This window comes from Coniosporium apollinis (assembly GCF_000281105.1).
Source record: "Coniosporium apollinis CBS 100218 chromosome Unknown supercont1.56, whole genome shotgun sequence".
In the NCBI taxonomy this organism is placed as follows: domain Eukaryota; kingdom Fungi; phylum Ascomycota; class Dothideomycetes; genus Coniosporium; species Coniosporium apollinis.
The window spans coordinates 39,446-55,027 of NW_006913318.1; the positions used below are offsets into that span (position 1 = coordinate 39,446).

The 15,582-nt window shown below is 55.9% G+C and overlaps 5 protein-coding genes across 5 annotated transcripts; 4 read left to right on the forward strand and 1 right to left on the reverse strand.

Annotated features, from left to right (window-relative positions):
• Window positions 1–399: 399 nt before the first annotated feature.
• Window positions 400–1,906, forward strand: W97_08474 (uncharacterized protein; the record flags this gene model as incomplete). The annotated part of the gene is made up of 2 exons (XM_007786342.1): window positions 400–982; window positions 1,041–1,906. 2 exons carry the CDS (start codon window positions 400–402, stop codon window positions 1,904–1,906), a joined length of 1,449 nt encoding a protein of 482 aa, XP_007784532.1.
• Window positions 1,907–3,477: 1,571 nt separating this feature from the next.
• On the forward strand, window positions 3,478–3,777 carry W97_08475 (uncharacterized protein; the record flags this gene model as incomplete). Its single annotated transcript, XM_007786343.1, has 1 exon — window positions 3,478–3,777. One exon carries the CDS (start codon window positions 3,478–3,480, stop codon window positions 3,775–3,777), a length of 300 nt encoding a protein of 99 aa, XP_007784533.1.
• A 1,022-nt stretch (window positions 3,778–4,799) lies between these two features.
• Window positions 4,800–5,972, forward strand: W97_08476 (uncharacterized protein; the record flags this gene model as incomplete). The annotated part of the gene is made up of 1 exon (XM_007786344.1): window positions 4,800–5,972. One exon carries the CDS (start codon window positions 4,800–4,802, stop codon window positions 5,970–5,972), a length of 1,173 nt encoding a protein of 390 aa, XP_007784534.1.
• Window positions 5,973–7,081: 1,109 nt separating this feature from the next.
• On the reverse strand, window positions 7,082–13,266 carry W97_08477 (uncharacterized protein; the record flags this gene model as incomplete). Its single annotated transcript, XM_007786345.1, has 3 exons — window positions 7,082–8,600; window positions 8,722–9,100; window positions 9,174–13,266. 3 exons carry the CDS (start codon window positions 13,264–13,266, stop codon window positions 7,082–7,084), a joined length of 5,991 nt encoding a protein of 1,996 aa, XP_007784535.1.
• Window positions 13,267–13,778: 512 nt separating this feature from the next.
• On the forward strand, window positions 13,779–15,571 carry W97_08478 (uncharacterized protein; the record flags this gene model as incomplete). Its single annotated transcript, XM_007786346.1, has 4 exons — window positions 13,779–13,885; window positions 13,949–13,998; window positions 14,137–14,360; window positions 14,414–15,571. The coding sequence occupies 4 exons, from the start codon at window positions 13,779–13,781 to the stop codon at window positions 15,569–15,571; spliced, it is 1,539 nt and encodes a 512-aa protein (XP_007784536.1).
• Between the last annotated feature and the right edge of the window lie 11 nt (window positions 15,572–15,582).

Genomic DNA, 15,582 nt, shown 5'->3' on the forward strand with positions numbered 1-15,582 from the left:
ACAATGACAACCCGTACAGATGCCTGGATATGGAGATACAGCAGCATGCCTCAGTCACCTTCCTATTCCGGTAAAGGAGCTACAACAGCTCCTCTCCTGCGCTGCAGCAGCAAATCGCCGGACAGTCGAAAACTCCCGCCACTCCTTGCTAAAGTACTTCAAGTGCGCCTGAAGGAGGCGTTACGGCATCGTTAATCACTTGGCAAGCCTCCCGCAGAGGGGTAAACGTGCCCACGAGCTCCAATAGGCAGCTGTCAAGGTAGGCTTGAGGTAAGCTTCAGTTTGTGATGTCAATCGGTTTTTGAAATCTTCCGAGATGCGGGCAAGTCGCGTGTTAAAAGACCGCATGTCTGCTCCCAACTTTACTTTCCAAGTCTTCGTTCCGTAAACTTCTCTACCATGCGCGGTTCAATCCTCTCGATCTGCGCCCTGGTTTCGGCCACCTACGCAAGTCACGTCCTCCTCCCAAGAACCCCTTCAACACCGCTCTACGGCAACGCTTCTGCTACCAACCTGTTCTCCTGCGCCGCCGCATCATGGCCGCAATCGGACGTAGGCGTACCGCTCACGCCCCAACCGGTAGACAGCGAATTGGCAGGGCTGCTGTCAGAGATTGATCCAGCACGGATCGAAGCCTACATCGCGAAGCTCGTCTCCTTCGGCACCCGGCACACGCTATCTGCGCAGAACAGCACGACCCGTGGGATTGGTGCGGCGAGAGACTGGATTGCGCAGGAGATGCGGTCGTTCGCTGCTACATCGGAGGGCAGGATGACGGTTTCTGTCCCTGGTTACATTCAGGGACTTGAGGCGAGAGTCCCATTCCCTGTCTTGATCAGCAACGTAGTTGCGAGGATTGAGGGCTCCACGGACCCATCTAGAGTCTATGTGATTTCGGGACACTATGATAGCCGGGCGAGCGACCCCAATGACTATACCAGCGACGCGCCTGGTGCGAACGATGATGCCTCTGGAGTGGCCGGTAAGTCGAGTCGCCCCCAGCTGTACCTGTTAGCCAATCCAAAGGCTGATCTGAACAGTGGTGCTTGAAATTGCCCGTATCCTAGCGACTCGCCAGCCCAAAGCAACTATCCTGCTTGGCGCCGTCGCCGGTGAAGAACAAGGCCTCTACGGCTCCAACTTCTGGGCACAGACTCTGCGTAATGCCAGCGTAAACGTTGAGGGCGTCCTAAACAACGACATCGTGGGCAGCTCAACCGGTGACCGCGGCCAACGCGACCCTTACACCATCCGTGTGTTCGCACAGGGCCTACCACCCACCGAGTCTGCGGCCCGAAGAGCCCAGCGCCTGACCATCGGCGGCGAGAACGACTCCCCAGCGCGTCAACTCGCACGCTTCAGCGTCGAAGTGGCCGCCAACAACGCAACGGGCATGAACATCGCCATCATCTACCGCCTGGACCGCTACCTGCGCGGCGGCGACCACAGGAGCTTCCTCGAGGCCGGCTACTCCGCCGTGCGCTACACGGAGCCGAACGAGGACTACGCCCACCAGCACCAGGACGTCCGCGTCGAAAACGGGACACAGTACGGCGACCTCATCGAGTTCGTTGATTTCGAGTACGTTGCCCGTGTCGCGAAGGTGAACCTCGCCACGCTGTGGAGTATTGCGAATGCGCCGGGGCAGGTAAGGAATGCGACTGTTAACGCGACGCTGTTGAGCAACGACAGCCAGTTTTCGTGGCTAAGGAGTAACGACACGGATATTGAGGGGTATGAGGTTGTCTGGAGGCCTACGGCTGCGCCGCTGTGGACGCATGTTGTGGATGTTGGTCTGGTTAGTACGGTGACGCTGCCGCTGAGCAAGGACAACGTCATTTTTGGGATCAGGTCGAGAGGGAGGAATGGGTATAGGAGTCCAGCGGTTTTGCCGTTTCCTGGGTAGGTGAGGTAGAGCAACTCTCGGAATGCTTGTAGATCAAGCCACGTATCATGATTGCGTGATTGTGAGGTTATCGTCTCTGCGAAAGGCTTCAAGGCGTTTGGCCACAGCTCTGTCATCCACACCTCGATGAGCGACGCTCGGCGAGGGCGTTGGCGAGTCCGGCTTGCCCACTGAACCTGGCACGGCGAGGGGACATGGTGACGGAATTCGTTGTTGAGGCCTGATGCGATTTCCCGCGCTGCTTGATTAATGATCTAGGCTTTGCGGGCTGTATGTCCGACGTTTACCTACGATATGTCCGCGCCTGTTCTAGTCGACATCATGGTTTTAGTGCCGCCTTCTCGCCGCAGATGATCCGGGAAAAAGGTGATGTCGAGCTCACGATTCCGAAGAATAGGCGTGTTTTTGACCAATCAAATCACGTACTGGCAGGCTCGATAAATCGTAAACCAACGGCTGGTCGAGGACGCTGTCAGCCACCTGCATTAACATGACACGACAGGACGACGCTCAACTTCTCCTTGTCCTTTCTGAGTTTGTGAAGTTGGCAGCAGGCTTCGAAGGTTTGCGGTTCTGCACGTGGCCCTGAAGACGCGTGTTTTCTTCTGGCTCAGCATCAGCATCAGCATCAGCATCCTCATCCAGGCCCACACTGGATGGATGACTCTTCGATGCCGCATTGCGTGATACTCGCCTCTCCAATAAGGGCTTCGTGACGGAGTTGGATACGAGGACGCTTTCTAATCCGCAACGGTGGCCTGTCTTCGGCTTCACGAAAACCGAACGCCAGCCGCATCGTTGACTCACACTCAGCGACGACGGCGCAATTCTGTCCTCCAGACGGGATCAACCCCGCGCGCATTCGTCAAGCGGCTCGTGGCTTTTCTCCGGCGTGTTGCTGATCATCCAAAGGCCTCCAGCCGGCTAAACTGGAGGTGGCTGCACCTGTGCACCCAAAATGCGGCCACCTCTGCGGGGATATTGCGGCTGATGTTGCTGCTGCTTGCTGACACTTGCATGCGGAGGTAAGCCCACGTTTTCGACGCTCTTTAGCGCAGGGCGGTACGGGCTTAGCAGATGGACATAGTCTGCATGGCACAACGATGAGTCGGAATCTTGAGGGCTGCTTTGTAAACTCCATCGGTAGGGCTTCGGATCAGTCGACGATGCAGAACTTGGCCGGCGTTGCGGTGGGTATATAGGGACCGAGAGATGCTGGGTTGAGGTTCTTGCTCATCACCACCAACCTCCAACACAGCCTCGACGGATTCAAAATCCAACCAAGACTTCAGAAACCTCAAGCTCCAAATCCTCGACGGATTCAAAATCCAACCAAGACTTCAGAAACCTCAAGCTCCAAATCCTCAGCGAACTCAAGACTCAAAGCCCCCTACCATACGCCGTCTGCATAGCCTCCTTTCCGGCCCCCATCAAACTTCATCGTCGTCTCGACCGTCTCAGTCTCCTGCTTCTAGCCACGAGTAAAAGAATCAAAGAACCGTCTGCGTCCACCTTACCATCCTCAATAAACACTTCCAAACTTTCTAGAACTTCCAACCCCTCAAACCAAAATGTCTTTCCAATCCACCGCTCTCATGACCCTCCCCTCAGTCATCGACACCCCCGCAGCCATGGACTCCTACATCAGGCACGTCGAATCTCTGCTTGCTGCCGAGAAGGCCGAAGCTGCCTCCCTCAGGAGCATGTCATCCGCCTCTCTCAAGAGCGCATCATCCACCTCCTCACGCTCCTCGCTACTGAAGAAAGTCTTCAAGAAGGAGAAGAAGATTCCCTCCGAGGCGCCGTCGGCTAAGGCTGAGCGCAAGGCGCTGAAGGCTGAGGCTACTGCGACCTACCTTGCCATCAGATAGGTAGTGGCTTGAAGATTGTTACGCAAGATACCGATGCTTGCGAGGGGAAGAATCCGAGCCGTTTGAAGGCAACCAGGGCCTAGAAAGAGAAGGGGCTGTCGAAGGCCGAAGTAGTGGATGAGGATAGAGGGGCCATTATAGGGCCATCGCCTGCTGGCGAGCTGTTGAAGGAGTGGGACGTGCATGGCAGGCCGAGTGGGAGGGGAGGCGGGGACGCTCTAAGGCGGGAGAAGGGGAGGCCGTCGGGTTGTTTTTTTTGGACTTCTGTAATTCCTTCCTGTCAAGCGTTCTTCCTGTCTTAGTTTGGCGTTGATGTCTTGGAACTCTTCTGTCAGGGTTGGTACAACGCATTCTACTCCAGAACATTCCAAAACTCTTCTCACGTTTCTACCACAGTGAGCCTAAAAACGCCGTCATCATCTCTGTTCGAACTGGTACTCAAGAGTGCACGTGCAGATTGCTGTGGTTCATGGGCACGCATCGGCACTGATCCAGCTTGCTCTCCCTCAACGATCTGCATCCGTCCTTCTCCTCCAAGCTAGTCTGCCTCTTCACGGCGCCAAAGGTCTGTGGCTTGCTCGAAATCCTCTCTTGCTTCACAATACTGAAGCTGCGGGCGCTCATTACCCTCCGCCAGGGCTCAGCACTGATTGGCGCGCCGACTAGTGCCGTACTGCAGCTCTGCTTCACCGGCATTAACCGCTGCTCACCAGCAACAAGCGGCCGTGAAGACATAGTTAGGCGGTCACGCCTGACGCCGTGGCTCGTTTCCGCGTCTACTTAAGCCTGGCATCCTTCTCCAAACAACCACCATTTTAACAACATCGTCAAACTCCAGCATCACCTCAAAGAACTCTTCAGCATCATCGCTTCCAGGCAGGGCACTCTCAGTCAAACAAGCTGTTAACAGCCACTGCGTCCAAGCTTGCTCGTCACTCATCATCAAGGTCAAAGCAGCGCAACAGCGTCAGCAACATGCCTCGGTGGGTAGTGCCTCGTCTCTTCCTTCAAGCTATTTCATCATGTTGATTATTGCGAACGTTTGCGACAGCTCTATTCTAACGACGCCCTGCAGATCCCGCACAGCCGAGCGCTCCGCTGCGTACGATGCGCGTGACGACTCCGTCGACGACGACTATGATCACGACGACGATGCTGGCCAGCTCGGTACCCCAAGTGAGAAATACTCCTTCTCATCCTACATTCATCCCAGATCACTACAACGGGAAGACGGTGCTGACATTTCGACTGCTCCAGGTGATAACCACCGTCGTGATGCTGAGTTGATGCCGCCACCTACGTCCGCTCGCAAGCGTCGCGTCCCATCGCCTGCTGCTGTTCCAGCCTCGAAGCGCGCTGCGCGTGCGCGGGGTCCCTTCGAGAACGCTGACTACGAAGATGAGGACGGCGCTGCTGAGATAGCAGATCGCAGATACACTCCATCCATCGAGGAAGAAGAAGACGAAGACGATAATTACAATCCCCGTCGCGGCCGCACGTCCGAATCTCCCCTCTTCACTCCTTCCGCTAAAGCATCGTCCCGCCGCCACCTCAACGCGCCCAGGACCAGCAGCCCCTTGAACCCGCGCTCCAGCCTCACCAAGAACGCTTCATCCTCCAAGCCCACCGCCAAAGGCCTCGCTCCCGCCTTTCTTGACGAGACCACCGACGACGGCGCCCCCATCTACCAAACCGAAGCCCACCGCCTGAAAGCCGAGCTCGCGCGCGAAGGTCTGATCAGCGCCGCCTCCAAAAACGGCGTCTACACACGGAAGCAGCTCCCTGAGCACGACCCGGAAAACTGGAAGATCAAGGAGATGCGCCAGCACGACCACATGAGCTGGGCCGAGATCGCGCGGGCCCTGAATGAGGCACGCATCGCGAGCGGCAAGACGCCCAGCATGACTGAGGCGGCGGTGTATGGCCGCTTCGTGCGCAATGGGCCGCGTATTGCGATTGCGCAGGGCGAGGCCGACTTCAATCCCAGCGACTTTATGCATTTAAAGCCGGCGAAGGAGACGCAGCCGGTAGTGCCGCCGATGATCACGTTTCCGGCCCAGCATGATGAGTACCTCGTCCAGGCTTATAGGGAGGTGCAGGAGGAGCTGTGGGCGAATGTTGCCAGGCGGCTGGAGCGGAAGTCGGGACATAAGTATTCGGCTGAGGCTTGTGCTCTGAGGTTCAGTCAGCTCTGAAGGTAAAGTGCGGTACTATGGTGACAAGTGAGCGCGGCTGATTTGGACCTAGGATCACTCTGCATCAAAGACATCTGCGGATCTGTGGCGATCACCAGCTCACTGACAGGCGGACGATGAGGCACACTAACGTGCGACCTCTCGCATCATCTCCTCCCAGCGAAGACCACCGATGATTCTCCACTCACAAGAAGTCTCTCCAAATTATTGGCATGCTTCGGAAGTTCGGCGTTCAAAAACCTTTGATTTCCTTTTCCTTTCATCAAAATCATGCAGTTTGCTCCAGATTTTCTTCCACTCTTGTATATCTACAAGCACCTGAGCGGTTTATGCATGGAACAGGAGTTGCGGGGCTTTGTACGAAAGGACTTTGCTCTTGGCCTGGCGTGGAATAGAGGACTAGTTAGGCTGCGTTTCGATTCCATCATCAGGTAGTCCAGTCAAGCGAGCTGGTTACATAGAATCAATGAGGACGCCTTCTACACGATTGTGTCCGTTCAGCTACTGATATTGATAGGATTGTGATGCATCGGCGTGTCTGAAATTGCTATAACCGCGAACTGGTACAGATCCACGCCATGCACTCTCAAACTTATCCAGCTTGCCAGCCCACCACCAAACATTTCCAAATGGGTTTCAGAACAAGCAGCTGACTACATGTTTCATATAAAGCCAGCTTCAACGAACATTGGTCGCATCGCCTGGTGGGCACTCCCGGCTGACGAATTCTCACGGCTCAATCAAAGCGAATATGGAAGCATCAGATAGTACGCTGGCCGGCTACATCCGTTTGAGCCTTAGCTGGCCACCTGCATTATTGATTCAGGCATTTAAGACTGGGAAGTCCGCTTTCTCGTCACATAATCAGCAGCTGACACATCTCCGTAGATTGAAGCGAGTTTTGCCATGCTTCAAAGTGATACAAGCAAACAACCTATTTCGGAACCTTGCAAGTGAGTTACAATGCTGCGCCAGAGGCCCAAGTCCCACCTGCACAACGCCCAACGGATGCACCGCTCGCAATGAAGGCCTTTTGCCTTACTATGGAGATACCAGAACCCTAGAAAACCCGTGCCTAAATGATAAGTTCGCCAGCTCAGGCAAAACCTCTACCTCGTCACCCGACTTCCCCTCCTACTCCCAAACACGCTCGACCGCGGACTCTGCACCCCCGGCGTCCCCACCGGCCCCTCAACCCTCCCAATCTCAATCCCCAGCCCCGTCTCAAATACCCTCGCCACAAGCCCCTGCACCGCCCTCTGCAACTCCCCTCCCATCTCGCGCCCCAGCAATCCCACAACCAGCGGCGCAAAGTCTTGTACATGTCTAGCGAAGACCTCATCCGGGAACGCCGCCCATCCATCCACGACATCGACAACCGTGGGTCTCCACGTCACGATATTCCTCTGCTGGCTCTCCTCATCGAGCCCCACGAACCCCTCCACAATCTCCACCGTCAGCGGCACGAGCGCCCCTTCCGTCTCCGGGCGGCTCGCCACTTTCTCCTCCGCACTATCCGCCACCATGCGGAACAGAATCCCGACAAACACGCCCGCGGCGCCACTCTCCTGCTTCAGCAAATTGGGCGGACTGCGCATGAACCCTTCCCGGAACAGGCGTGCCCTCAGCTCGCGATCCGCATTGAACCTCTTGGCAAAAAGGTAGCTCTTCCTGAGCAGCTGCATGAGACGCAATAGTTCGGGAGACGGTATGCAGTTGTACACGGCGTCGTTTGTGAAGAGCTCGTGCACCGTCTCGATCATGAGGAGCTGCAGGACGCACTTTGTGATTATTTGGTTGAAGAAGCGGCGGCGGGCGGCGGTGACGGGGACGGGGGTTTGTTGGGTCTGTTGAGTGGGGGTGGAGGCGTAGTCTTCGAGGGTGGTGGAGGCTGTTGAAAGGCGTTTGGCGGGTGTGGAAGGAGGGAGGGGTGGCGGAGTGGAGGAGGCGGTAGGGGTGTCGGCGATGGAGCTACCGGACATGGCGGAAGAGCTGTCGGGGGTCGTGACGGAGGGAGTGCGGCGTGGTGTTGGGAGGCCGTTAATGCCGAGCGCGTTTTCAGACGGGTCGTTCAGCTCTTCCGTCGGTGTGTTGGTGACGGATAGGTCGGTGATGCTTTGAGTGTCTGCGGCGGGGCCTCTAAATTGTTTGGTGCCATTCGTTGTGGGCTGTTGGGAAGACGAGGACATGGCAGCTGAGAAGAGAGCTGTTGCTTCTGTCTTGGCGAAGAGATCGACGAAAGCACTGACGATTTGATGCCAGTGCTCTGGTGTGAAGCGCTGGACATTCTGGAGAATTAGCTGCTGGAGACAGTTGCTGCCGATTCGTGCGAGTGTGTCGTTCTCTTGACAGATGCACAGCGCAAGGAGGTTGAGGAATCGATCCAACATGCACTCCAGAGAGTCGAAGAAGTGCGTGAAGAGGCTGATCATGTTGCGGAGAGCTTGGATCATGGTTGTGGATAACCACACGGACAGCTCTTCGTGGTTGAGAACTTTGCCCATCTCGGACTTGTCCTTCAGCACCATGAAGATCGGAAACAGGAGCTGGCGCCAGAGGGTATCCCAGAACTCCCGTGGGAAGTCTCCGCCGTATCTTGTCAGGGTCTCGAAGAGATAGTTCAGGGCTCTGTCAGCGACGGTCAGAACATGTCCTACTTGGCATGCCGGTATATTCAATGTTGCAGAGCTTAACAACATGGCGAATGTCCAGGCACATCAGTTGATAACAAAGATGGAAGACGACATACCTCGATCGAACCTCCAGATCCTCCCCGGTCATGAGCACATCATGGAAAGCAAACAGTACCGGAAACCAGAATTGCTCCTCTTCGCTCTGTCTGCTCGGCTGTCTCGGCAAGCCTTGACTCTGACTTTCCTCCATCCGCGCCCTGCCATTGGCCTCATGCACTCTACTGCTCAGTGGACACTCCGGCGTCCTCAGCATCTTTGGCACCGACGACTTGAGCATCTCGATAGCCTGCAAGCTCTTCTTCTGGAACTTCTGGTTCTTAGAAAATTGAGTCAGGCAGACGATCAGATCGGCGAAGGCGCCCTGGGAGATGACGACACCGAAGCGGGTGTTGTAGACTTGGTTCACATTCTCGAAGGCGAGGTTGACGATGTTTTCTGCCGCTGGTCAGCTCATGATTGACAAGAGGCGAGGTCTTCAAGGGTAGAGCAAGTATCGGCTTCCACATACCATATGGCTCCCTGGCAGCAACGGTGAACACCCCGAACATCGTCCGCCAGCCTGACCGGATATTCTCGCCCCTTGCCTGAATCATCTGGATTAAGCATCTCAGGACCATGTCTTTGACCTGCACGATGCTCGTATTATTAATGATATGCTCGAACGGCTTCAAGAAGTCCTTCTGGAATTTAAAACCCGGTAGCTCCTCAATCTCCATGAAACGCATAGAAAGCTGCCTCAAAGAGTTGAGCGCGAAGTAGACAACAGTCGTGTTCGTGTGACAGCCAACCTGGTTGAAGTGCTCGCCCAGCACTTGCCAGATATTCGTCCACTCGAAGCGCACACGAGTCATATTGTAGCCGCTGATCTCGACCAGCTTTTGAAGGCTGTAGGTGCGCGGAGACTCGCTCTGACCGGACGACTGTATCTCTTGCCAGCTCACCTGCGTAAGGGCTTTGACAAAGTAGACTATAGCCTCGCCGGACAGGTTGGCGGTGTTGGTAAAGATGCGATCGACGGCCCGGATCATGTCCGTCGACCGGCTCTCTTCTGCAATCTCGGACTGGTAGTTGATGGTGCTGTTTGAACCTCTCGGCCGTGGTCGGCTTGGGACGTTGAGGGATTTTCTCGCTGGAGGAGTTCGGGACTGCACATGCGTTCTGAGAACATCTGGTACAGCCTCCTGATCTACTCCGGTTGAGATGAGCTGAAACCGGTCGAGCTGACTTATGCATGTCAGTATGTCTCGCCATGCCTCCTTCAAGAAGTTCCCCTCGTTCTGCGCAACCTCTAGCAAAACCTTAAGCGCCTCGACATTCTTAGCCTTCATCTCACTCAAGTTGTACAGGTTCGTGAAGCGAGCGAGCGAGGCAACAAAAGCTTGTCGCGGGTTCTCCAAGTCAAAGAGGCAAGCGATACGGATGGCAAGCTTCTGACCCTCCATGCACAATCTGATAGTCTCCAGATTATGCGTGCTCTGTGCCTCTCCAGACAGAGCAGTGAGGAAGGGCATCCAGGTCACATCGAACATCGGGCCAACATGCTTGAAGGATGTGGCTGGTATGAATTTCGAAACAGTCGTTCTCGACGCGCCGCGCCGTTGCGCCCTGAGCAGAGTTTTGTACATTTGCTCGGTTCGATTTGCCATCTCCTCAGAGGCTTGCACGTACGCCTCCCGCTGAAGATCTCTGCCGACCGTTGCGATGCGCAGACTGATGTTGGACGCAAGACCTCCCGCAGGCTGAGCCGCTACACCTAGGTTGGCAGCCGTTTCTTGTTCAGTCTCCAGTACGATCTCGTTGTGCGTGATCTCATCGAAAATCCCTCGGAGGTAGTCATCAGGCAGATCTGCATTGTCATTGATACCACGATTGTTCTTGATGAAGTCTTCTGGTGTCATGCGGCGACCTTTGAGCTTGCTGCTGTGTTGATCAGTGTTTAGCATGATGACAGAGTACGCAAGAACATAGGCGGTGTCAGCGTTGGCGAAGGCGTTCGGGTTGCCAGTGATGTATCGCTCAGCAAACTTGAGCATGAAACGATCGATTTTTTGGGCCTCGCCTGGTAGCCGGAAACTTTGCAAGAACCGCCGAAGAGCGTCTACGAAGCGCGTCTTGGTGAAATCCATAGCATCGACGAAAGCATGCATGATCTTGATGTTTTCCTCGTCACCCTCCCCAAGATACTCGCCAAGAGCTTTCTTGTCTATTAGTTCGTTGCCTAAGAAAAATCTCGCGATATCTTCCGGGCTGTCAGACGGTATGAAACCCTCTTTTAGCAGCGTTTTGATGCCGCGCTTCGGCTTGAAGTTGAACTGCTTGATCGCAGCCGTAAGAGCCGTCTTATGCCTCTTTGCTCTCTCGAGCTCGCTTGGGTCGTCTTCTGCAAGAGGCGTACCTGTACCTGAAGATACCTCTGCGCCCGCCGCTTGGGGCAGTCCATTGATGCTGCTCCGCGTCTCCATTGACTGGCGCAAGTCATCGACTGAAGAGCGTGAATCAGGGTCGCGATCGGCTAATGTCTCTGCGATGTTCTGCTGCGCCCAACTAACAAGTGACCGGAGTATCTCTACCATGCATTCCAGCGACTCCTGCTTCATCGAGTACTCCGGAGGAAAGCCATGATCAACGCTCTGCTCAGCGTGCATCGATGTTGTTGTCAGTGGCGGTGGCAGCATTCCACGCGACTGCCAGTTCGACTTGGAGTCTCCGTGCTTCGCATAGTAGTCTTGGTAAGCCTGCTGCTGCAATGCAGTGATCGGGACTGGCGTGCTCGATATCCTCGACAAATGCTCGACGATTCGCTGGAACATGTTATCCAGTGCGGTGCGGTCGCAGTCATAGTTTAGATATATCTCGACCAACGCCCGTGGGTCTTCCGCAAGTCTCCCTAGTATGGTCAAGATGTACTGCTTCTGGAAAACGGGCGCGGATCGCTTGTCTAGTATCGCTAGGTACATCTCTTTGAGGAATACCTCTATATCCTTCTTTAACATAACACGGAGGTGTTTGGTCATCAGCCAAAAGATCTCACAGCTGACCTCAAAGACTTGTTTGGCCGCGCTGGCACCGTTGCGGACCAGGGTCAGGCAAAGGTAGTGCTTGATGGCTTCAACGAAGGATTTGGGTTCGGCGTTGTCATTTCCTTTGATCGTTGCGTGTGGTGAGATGAAGACCTCGACATTGTTGCTAATGATGGCGTGGATAAGATGAAGGGATAATAGTTTTGAGCGCATGCTTTGCGATCTGACGTCCAGCACGCCGTCTTTCGGCAAGCCTCGCGTGCTGGTGCTCAGTTTACACATTGATCTGAAAACGAGGAAAGCATCTTTAATGAAGATATCGTCCTCTTCGTCTTCATCGTTAGTCTCAAGGCCCTCTTGATGACTGCTCAGGATGTTCCCAGATGAATTGCGAACAGGCGTTCGACGCCCCTTAACTCGTGTAACTAGTGTCGGAGCATTGTCCTGGATGTTCTTGTCGTCAAAATCCTTGGTATTTTCAAAGCTCTGCAGCGTCAGCTTAGGGCCTGTCTTCTCCACCGGCACATCGCTTGGCACAGCTAATGAACCTTCTCCCGCATCAGCGTCGACCTGACCATCGCCGCCATTGATCTCGGAACTATCCACAGCAATGGTGCTGCTGGAAGTTTCTGCGGGAGTCTCCTCAGAGCCGCTTGCGTCTTCAAGGGATATCCGAGACAGGTTTGTCCGTGCATCTTTCGCCGACAGCCTTCCTTTCAGCCGCTCAAAGACAGTTCCGACCATTTGCGTCAATGCCCCTTGTGCCATCTGCTGGTTGATGCTGGATTTCGAGTATAGGAAGACATTGTAGGTCGCGCGCACCGCCTTCAGTAACCCAGCTCCATGGACTATGATTTTGTCGTTCAGTATGGCAGCGAGTAGCGACTTCACGATCTGCAGCTCGATTTCGGCGTGGGTTCCCTCAAGCGGAAAGCACTCGCAAATAGTGTCTATGGCGCGCTCAATGAGCGGAGGCGCATTGGGAGGGGCGGATTGGGAGTCGGCAGGAATGACGAAGTACGAATAGCTGATTAGCTTTCCGATGCAGTCAAGCGCGGTGGTAACGACGGAGACGGTACGGGCTCGTGATGCTAGGTGCAGCGGCTCGAAAAGGATCTCTGGATTGATTTGGGCAGGGTCCCCATCGTTCTTGACGGCTGCCAGCGCTCGCTGCACCGATTGCCCGAGCTGCTTGTTGTTCCGCGCATCTTTTGACGCTGCAATGTCTTCCAGTGCTTTCGATATGAAGACGAGGGAGCTCCTAGTGGATGACTGCGTGGTCACGTTCGTGGCTACGGTAGAGACGGAGTCGGTCCTTCGTCGAGGCGTGGGAGGCTGTGAGGGTAGTGACGAGTCGGGCATAGGTGGTGTTGTACCATTGGATGTGTTTATTTGCGGTATAGGTGTTTGTGCGGACGAGTGTGTTTCTGAAGCTGGTGTGTCTGCAACCTCCTGGGGCTGAGCCTCCACTGGTGTCTGACGTGCCTCCTCTTCCTGAGCGGCCATGGGCAAGGCCACTCTCTGGCCCTCCGGCACCTGCTTGGGCGACTGTGTAAAGCTGCGTGCCTGCAGGTTGTCCATGCTTGCAGCGCACAGCAGCTGCTGAGTCTAGCGGTCCTAGCTGTGCTGGAAAAGCTACGGGTGCATAGCGAAGCGACGTCGACGACCGGATGATGTTGTGTACTGGTGCTTGTAGCCTCCTCTTAGTGCTGTACTGATCCGCCTCGTGGCCGTGGGCTGTGTACGAGTATCTGAACTCCCTTCAAGGCTTACATGAAGCTTGCGGATACATGTTCCTTGGTGTTTCGTGCACGGGCAAAACCCGCCGGAGTCCGAAGCTCATCCAGCGGGTGCAGGCGAGGACGGCAGAGGACGCCTGGGCAGGGTTCACCAACACCAGCGGAGCCGTTGGGAGAGCGCCAGAGCACCAAGAGCACCGGAGCTCCCAACCTCATCGCCAATCCATCAGTCTACCTCTCTACCCACCAATTGGCCCTCGGAGCTCCTTTCTCTCCTTTTCGACCATCAGCTTCAGCTCCTTCTGCCTCTTCCGTCGACCCATTCCTGCGCTCTCGCAGCGGCATCCCGTCACCATGTCCACCGCAACACTCCTCACACGAAGCTCCGGACGGCTGTGTCTGAGAGCTTCGGCAAACCTGCGAGGCGGTTACAGCATTGCTAGGACTCAAAACACGATCGCGTAAGGCGCCGATTTGGAGCTTCAATCTCACTGAACAGTCCGCTAACCACCGTTGAGCCGCAGAAGCAGGACACCCGCGCTTTCAGCCCTTGCACGGTACTATGCCTCAAAGTGTGCGTACGCCCCAACTTAGCATTGTAGCAGCACGTCCCGGATGAGAAGCACGGCCATCACCAGCGCTATCTTTCTTCAGCCTCCAGCGTATGCTGTTATATCCGTCCATACAAACCGCTGACATGGACGATTCCCAGCATTCCCAGAACACACTGTTGTTAGCATGCCCGCGCTATCCCCTACCATGACAAGCGGCAACATCGGCACATGGCAAAAGAAGGCCGGCGACAGCATCGCGCCAGGAGACGTGCTCGTTGAGATTGAGACGGACAAGGCGCAGATGGACTTCGAGTTCCAGGAAGAGGGCGTACTGGCCAAGATTCTCAAGGATTCTGGCGAGAAAGATGTCGCAGTTGGAAGCGTGTGTTGATCTCGGGAGAGCCACACCAAGAACCCTGCTAACTTCAGCCCCAGCCGATTGCCGTAATGGTCGAAGAAGGCACCGACGTCTCTGCCTTCGAGTCCTTCTCCATCGACGACGCCGGCGGTGACAAGGAGCCGCCCAAGGAGGGCGCCAAGCAGTCCGGCACCGAAGCCTCCGAACCACCATCCGAGGACTCACCCACCGCGCCTGCGAAAGAGCCCAAGCAAGAACAGTCCTCCGAAAAGTCCTCCGACTCAGCACCACCAGCGGCGGAAGAATCCACCTCCGAAGGCGGCCGCCTCCAGACCGTCCTAGAGCGCGGCGGCGGCATCAGCCCCAAAGCCGCCAAACTCGCCCTCGAAAAGGGGATCTCAATCTCCTCGCTCAAGGGCAGCGGCCCTGGCGGCCTGATCACGGTCTCGGACGTCGAGAAAGCCAAGCCCGCGGCCTCTGCATCCGCCGCGCCCCCATCCCCCGCCGCTCCCGCCGGTGCGCCTACCTACGAAGACATCCCGGCCTCCTCGATGCGCAAGACGATCGCGCTGCGCCTGCAGCAGAGCATGAACCAGAACCCGCACTACTTCGTGCAGTCGTCCGTCAGCGTGTCCAAGCTGCTGAAGCTGCGGCAGGCCATGAACGCCGGCGCGGACGGCAAGTACAAGCTCTCGGTCAACGACTTCATGGTCAAGGCGGTCGCGATCGCGTGTCGGAAGGTGCCGGCTGCGAACAGCTCGTGGCGCGAGGAGGGCGGCAACGTCGTGATACGCCAGCATAACGTCGTCGACGTGTCTGTGGCTGTGGCCACGCCGATAGGCCTCATGACACCCATCGTCAAGAACGTGAATGGGATCGGCCTCCAGACCATCTCGGCGCAAATCAAGGATCTCGGGAAGCGCGCCAAGGAGGGGAAACTCAAGCCGGAGGAGTACCAGGGCGGCACGTTCACGATTAGCAACATGGGCATGAACGATGCGGTCGAGAGGTTCACGGCTGTGATCAATCCGCCCCAGGCGGGTATTCTGGCCGTTGGCACTGTCAAGAAGGTGGCTATCCCTGTGGAGACGGAGGAGGGGACTGAGGTCGGTTGGGACGAGCAGATCGTGCTCAGCGGGAGCTTTGATCATAAGGTTATTGATGGCGCGGTCGGAGGGGAGTTCATGAGGGAGTTGAAGAAGGTAGTGGAGAATCCGTTGGAGATGATGCTATAGGTTGGAGGACT